The 6,718-nt window shown below is 47.5% G+C and overlaps 1 protein-coding gene and 1 long non-coding RNA gene across 2 annotated transcripts in view; both read left to right on the top strand.

Moving 5' to 3' along the window:
* Positions 1–1,524: 1,524 nt before the first annotated feature.
* LOC115402078 (uncharacterized) lies at positions 1,525–2,701 on the top strand. The gene is made up of 3 exons (XR_003933069.1): positions 1,525–1,773; positions 2,330–2,382; positions 2,471–2,701. It is a non-coding gene; the product is annotated as an uncharacterized LOC115402078 (long non-coding RNA).
* Positions 2,702–3,559: 858 nt separating this feature from the next.
* LOC115402258 (NACHT, LRR and PYD domains-containing protein 3-like) overlaps positions 3,560–6,718 on the top strand; it is a 69,215-nt gene continuing 66,056 nt past the window's right edge. Inside the window, exons 1-2 of the mRNA XM_030110771.1 lie at positions 3,560–3,568; positions 4,746–6,547. Coding sequence (XP_029966631.1) covers positions 3,560–3,568; positions 4,746–6,547 — 1,811 coding nt within the window. The remainder of the gene's footprint in view (positions 3,569–4,745; positions 6,548–6,718) is intronic.

The raw sequence follows: 6,718 nt of genomic DNA, 5'->3' as shown, positions 1-6,718 counted from the left end.
AGGACAGACAGATTGGCACACACACGTCCGCACGCGCGTGCTTCCCTGAATGATCACGTGTTTCTCAGCATCCCCTACCTTGGCAGCAGCGGCACTGTTGAACTTGCTGCGTCTGTTTTGAACTGTGTGGGCTGATTTCGTGTCAGACCTGGCAACCCGTTGCGTTTGCATTTCCGCACCAGAGCAGCACTGCATCTCCTTTCAAAACACTTCCTGTTCCACTGGTGGAGAGAAGTGCGCGCCTTCACTTCACAGCTTTCTTCTCTTTTTCATCGCGACTCTGATATAAAGCCGCCGTTCTAACTGCAGAGGTCAGAGAGATATCTCTCTGCCTCTCGGATTTCTGCTCCATCTGACTGGTCCAGAGGACAAACGGTGAGTTTTAATGGCCTCTCTGTCTCCTTGTGTCACGATGTTCAGCTACTTTTAGAGTCATTCAGAGCTGGAAACTGGACGATGGACTGATTTCAGGCTTGACATTTGCTCTGAATTTCCCTGCTTGGTTTATTTATCTCTATTTTCCCGCTGAGAACTGAGACTCGTGTTGAAAGTGAAAGTAAAAAAGTGATTGAAGTCCTTAAGTTATTTTTCTCTCTTTACTCAGAATGATTTCAGTCTCTGGTTTGTTCTTGTCAGCTCCTCAACTCCCCAGTGGCAGAGCCTGAAACAGAGTTCAGTCACTTTCTGATCCAAACCATTGACTGTTTAGAAAAAGGGACGAAACTTCACCCATAGCAGGGGGCGGGGCCAAAGATATCATGACATCCTGACGCAGCTGGAGGTCATGTGCCTTAGGGGCGGCCATCTTGCTGAGGTCCCTCTGGCCCCACAGCCATGAAATCTGCAGGAGAACCACATGTTTTCACCATGAAAGTGATCAGAAACCAATCAGCTGTGATTTCTGGAGGACAGACAGGCATAAACAGAACAAAAGCTGCTCAGGAACTGTTCAGACTGATTGAGGTTGTTATTGATGGATTGGTTTTAGGATTGTATTTCTGATTCAGTCATCAATGTATAATTTTGATCATCATTATTATATTGATATGGTCAATATCACAGCCATCATCATGATTAATGGGGCAGCTGATGTCTAGTGGGGAGAGCAGTCATCTTACAATTGGGAAGTTATTAGTTTGATTCCTGTCCCCCCCGGTCTGCATGTCGCAATCCCCAGTTATTGGTAAAATAGCACCACTGCCTTGTGGTCGTGACAAAGGCAAAGGGAGACCTCCCCTACAGAAAATTTGAAGTGGAGCCCTGAAGGCAGTTGGTCCTCGCGTTACGGTACCTTCCAGAAACTCCTGTAGCCAAGTTGGTACCAACTGTATGGGCCTGTCTCTTCCGTTGGACACTACCAGCGAGGCTGAGAAGGGGGATCTGTCGTTCCTCCATAACTTCGCCCCGGCTTGTCCTTGATCTCTCTAGATCGACGGAGCCAACATGCATCCATCCATCCATCGCATCCATACATATCTGTCTGCATCTGTGTGGGGTCGGGGCTGTGGGGGGGGGGGGGGGGCTAGATGTGGCTGGTGGGGTGAACCTAGTCCAATGTAGTCAAGAGAGGTCAAGTTCTAGTGGATTTAGATCTGGACCTGGTCCAATGTGCTCTACAAATGAAGAATACAGTCACATCCGCTCCTTTCTTCATTTTCTCCAACAGAATAAAGGTCAGACTCTTTCAACATTGGTTCCTGACTGAACTTTGTCTCGCCTCAAATGTGGAACATGTTTTATCAATCTGTGGAACAGAAAATGGACAAACAGCAGGTGAAATGATGTTTCCCAGAAACACTGGAGCAGTAGAATTTAGTCTTTATTAGTAGAGCTGCTCCACTCAGAATGAAGTGACTGGATTTGAACTGAAAGTTGATGTTGTGTTATTGTTATCTGTGTGTGTGTGTGTGTGTGTGTGTGTGTGTGTGTGTGTGTGTGTGTGTGTGTGTGTGTGTGTGTGTGTGTGTGTGTGTGTGTGTGTTCTTGTACATACCCAAAAGTAAGGACCAAAATTCGTATTTCACCAACAGAGTGAGGACATTTTTGCAAAGTGAGGACATTTTTGCCGGTCCTCACTTTTCAAAAGGCCTTTTTTGGCCTTTTTGAGGGTTAAGACTTCGTTTTTGATTTAGGGTTACAATTGGGTTTAGGTTAGGTTTAGGGCAGAGGTTAGGGTTAGGCATTTATTTTTGATGGTTAGGGTTAGGGTAAGGGGCTCGGAAATGCATTATGTCAGTGAGTGTCCTCACAACGATATAAGTACAAACGTGTGTGTGTGTGTGTGTGCGTGTGTGTGTGTGTGTGTGTGTGCGCGCGCGCTCTGTCTCAGTGACTGAAGATGTCCGATGTGGATGAAGAGGAGGGCAGGTCAGGTGTGGACAGGTAAGAGCCGTCAGGTGTTCTCTTCAGTGTTTCTTCCTGCCACCACAGAGTGATCTGACTCTTCTAATGTTGCCGTCATGTGTGGAAGGTGTGTGAACCTTCCTCTCCAGGTTGGACATGTACGTCTCACATGTTGAATGAATGTGTGTAAACTGTCAGAACCTCCTGATCTGTCAAGGAGCCAACAGAACATTTGGACCTGCTGTCAAACTCCTGATTGGGCAGTTTGGGTGTGACCTTTGACCTCTGTCATGTTCATCTCTTCATAAACAACTGGGTTTACAGTGAACTGACTGAACCATTCAAGCTGTTTCTAAATCCTCTGATTTCTCTCTAAGGTTGTCTCTGAAGAGTGACTGGTCCAAAGGTTTAGTACCAAACTTCAGTGTTGAACCTGGACCTTCAGACACAAAGTAAGAAACTTTTTTCTTTCATTTCCGTTAAAGGCAGACTGAGAGACGTTGAGCTCACGTTCAGATTCAGCTCCAGTATTTGAAGCTGGATCTTTGTGTCTTTCCTGTGTTGTGTTGCTCAGAGGAAATGTTGCTTGGTGTCCACAGAAAGAGGAAGAGGAGGAGTGATGTTTGTGAGGAGCAGCCAGAAAGATCCAGAAGCAGAGCTGCACCAAGTAAGAGTGGACATGTGTCTGCTGAGGAACTGGGACTGGTTGTTGTGTTGTAGAGACATGAGAGCTGGGGGCTATTGCACAAAACCAGGATAAGGGATTAAGCCGGCAAACTGTTGTTATCCTGTGGCGATCTTGTGGTTATACTGGACGAAATTAGCCTCAAGTCGATTGCACAAAAGCTGGCCAAGTTTATCCCGGACCAGTCACCGTGGTGATTTATTCTCTGAAGCTAACCTGCTCCACAGCAGGCTAACTACCCAGGATAAGATTAAACTGCTGTCAACAATGTGAGAAATGGGCGTGGTTTACAGCATTTCCTGGATTTTTCTACACATTACATCATTTAATCATCCTGCAGCCAAATCTTACCGCTGTAGTCGCTGCATCTGCAACTACGTCTGGTTGACTTTAGTATTATGTTGTTGCTGAGATTATATGAAGACCAAAATAACTTTCAACACAGACGTTTCAGAATCCTTTCTTTATTAATACAAGTCCTACAATAAAAGGTTCACAATTATTGTAAAGACAATGGGAAAACAAACCTTGATGAAATTGGTACTAAACCACACTGATGTAAAAAATAAAGAATAAAAAATAAAAGAAAAGAACCCTGAAGCTACACAATGAGTAAAATGAGAAACAAAGGAAAAATAAATGTATCACACCACTGAAATGGACGACAATATAACAGACAGCATCATTTTGTCTTAACTGTCTCCTGAAAATAGGAAAATCACCTTATTTCAGGACTCCACCTTTAGGAGTGAAAGGGTCCCACATCATTCTGACTCCACTTTTTTAACGGCTAAAATCCGACAGAAATTCATTCTCAGAAGAAACAAATTTATCACTTCATTTGATAACTGCTCTTTGGGCGACACTTAAGTAACTTACCAGACTGCAGAATATTTTTATGTCTGGTTTTCACCTGCTGCAGGTTCTTTTCTAGCCGGACAGGTTTGTTCTTCATGACAGATGAGGGATGAAACAGAACACAACATGAGGACAATTGATTCAATTAGAGAACACGGACACAGAGTTGAAATATTCTTGAATAAATATCCTAAATATTGGCAAAATGCTGTTTCACCCGTGTATTTCCTGTATTTTATAATTATCATTTTTGTATGACCATAATCATGGATCACATGCAGAATTAGGCCATTTCTTGTGTCTGATCTGAGCGTCACTATTTCACTTTAATAAAGCTGCGGCCTGCATGCAGTACCTGTCCTCACCATTGAAGCGTGGGGGCGCTATGCCTTAAACGTCACTTAAAGCAGACGTACAGGCTGGAATATATGGAGTGAAATTAATGCACGTGTTTTGTGGAAAGTCCTTGCTCTGGGGCACCCCCCTTTTTAAGTGAGCCCCCCCGACAGCCGCGGTGTAGTCCGCACACTGCTGCTCATCCCGTGTGAAGTAAGATGCTCGTCCTTGTTCCATTTTCAATCTGTGACTCTGTGATCGATCTCGTGGTCTTCTGAAGAACGCTGTGAACGCGCACTTATCCTGATGCTCCTCACCTGGCTTGAGTAAGCCGCGTCTTTTCATCCTGGCTCGGCAAACGTGCAACCGATTAATCCGAGAAAACACCGACTCGGCTGACTCAAGCCGCGCATTTTCATTTATCCTGGATGTATTTATCCGACTTTTGTGCAATAGCCCCATGGTTGTTTGTGTGCAGTCTGACTGTTGTTGTTGTCTCTGAGCAGGTGTGGGTCTGCAGCAGCTTCTAGAAGAACACAAGAAGAGTCTGAGGAGGAGATGTGAACGTGTGACTGAAGGAAGTGATGAAGCAGGAGGAGGAAGCCTCCTCAACAGGATCTACACTGAGCTCCACATCACAGAGGAACACAGTGAGGAGCTTCAGAGGGAGCCTGAGCTGAAGCTTCTGGAGACAGCTTCCAGGAAGAAGAGCCTCCATCACTCTGCCATCAGGAAGAAGAGCCTCCGTCACTCTGCCATCAGGGTTCAGGACATCTTCAAAGCCTCGGCCCAGCAGCTCAGACACATCCGAGTGGTTGTGACCAGCGGCGTGGCCGGTAGTGGAAAAACCTTCTCGGTGCACAAGTTCACTCTGGACTGGGCCGAGGGCCTGGAGAACCAGGATGTGGGGGTGCTGGTGGTGCTCTCCTTCAGGGAGCTGAACCTGCTGGGAGAGCGGCCGTACAGCCTCCTCTCGCTGCTGGCTGTTTTCCATCCCACGCTCCAGAAGCTGACGGCAGAGGAGCTGGATGTCTGCAGGCTGCTCTTCATCTTGGACGGTCTGGATGAAAGCAGACTTTCTCTGGACTTCAGCAGCAGCCGGCGGCTGCTTGACGTCTCCCAGCAGTCTTCAGTCAGTGAGCTGCTCACTAACCTCATCCGGGGGGATCTGCTGCCCTCGGCTCGGGTCTGGATCACTTCCCGACCGGCGGCGGCCCATCAGATCCCTCCAACATGTGTGGACAGACTGACAGAAGTGCGAGGCTTCACTGACGCCCAGAAGGAGGAGTACTTCAGGAGGAGGCTGAGTGATGAGGAGCTGAGCAGCAGGATCATCTCCCACATCCAGACATCCAGGAGCCTCCACATCATGTGTGGAATCCCAGTCTTCTGCTGGATCACTGCTACAGTTCTGGAGCACATGTTGAGCAGCGAGCAGAGAGGAGAGCTGCCCCAGACCCTGACTGACATGTACTCCCACTTTGTGCTGGTTCAGACACACAGGAAGAAGCTCAAGTACCATGAAGGACCTGAGACGGGTCCACAGGAGCTGACGGAGGCTGACAGGGAGCTTCTTCTGAAGCTGGGCAGGATGGCCTTGGAACATCTGGACAGAGGAAACATCCTGTTCTACCAAGAAGACCTGGAGCAGTGTGGTCTGGATGTGACTGAGGCCTCGCTGTACTCTGGAATCTGTACTCAGATCTTCAGAAGAGAGTCTGTGATCTTCCAGAAAGCCGTCTACAGCTTCGTCCATCTGAGTGTTCAGGAGTTTCTGGCTGCAGTCTCCATGTTCCACTGTTTCACCAGCAGGAAGAGAGACGCACTGAAGACCTTCTTTGGAGAGGATCATGCTTTCAGATCTCTTGATGATTTGCTGGTGGTCGTCCTGGAGAAATCCGTCAGGAGTGGGAACGGCCACCTGGACCTGTTTGTCCGCTTCCTTCATGGCCTCTCTCTGGAATCCAACCAGAGACTCTTAGAAGGTCTGCTGGGTCGGACAGAGATCAGTCCAGAAATCATCCAGAGAGTCATCCAGAACCTGAAGAAGGTCAACAGTGAAAAAGTGTCTCCTGACAGATGCATCAACATCTTCCACTGTCTGACGGAGATGAAGGACCTCTCAGTCCATCAGGAGATCCAAGAGTTCCTGAAGTCAGAGAACAGATCAGAGAAGAGACTCTCTGGGATCCACTGCTCAGCTCTGGCCTACATGCTGCAGATGTCAGACCAGGTCCTGGAGGAGTTGGACCTGTATAACTACAACACATCAGAAGAGGGACGATTCAGACTGATCCCAGCTGTGAAGAACTGCAGGAAGGCTGAGTGAGTCCACAAGTCTTCATGATCAATGTCTCAGTGATGTTTGTAGAATGTAGTTCCTGTAGTTCCTCTGTGGAGATGATCCTGAGTGAGCTGTCCTGAAGAACCCATCAGTCCACTCGTCCCATTATTCCCTACATTTACTGCTGTTCCTCGGTGTCAACAATCCCCTGC

This window comes from Salarias fasciatus, chromosome 15, assembly GCF_902148845.1.
Source record: "Salarias fasciatus chromosome 15, fSalaFa1.1, whole genome shotgun sequence".
Classification (NCBI taxonomy): domain Eukaryota; kingdom Metazoa; phylum Chordata; class Actinopteri; order Blenniiformes; family Blenniidae; genus Salarias; species Salarias fasciatus.
The sequence above is the reverse complement of the archived record's forward strand: the minus strand, read 5'-3'. Positions and strand labels throughout refer to the sequence as shown.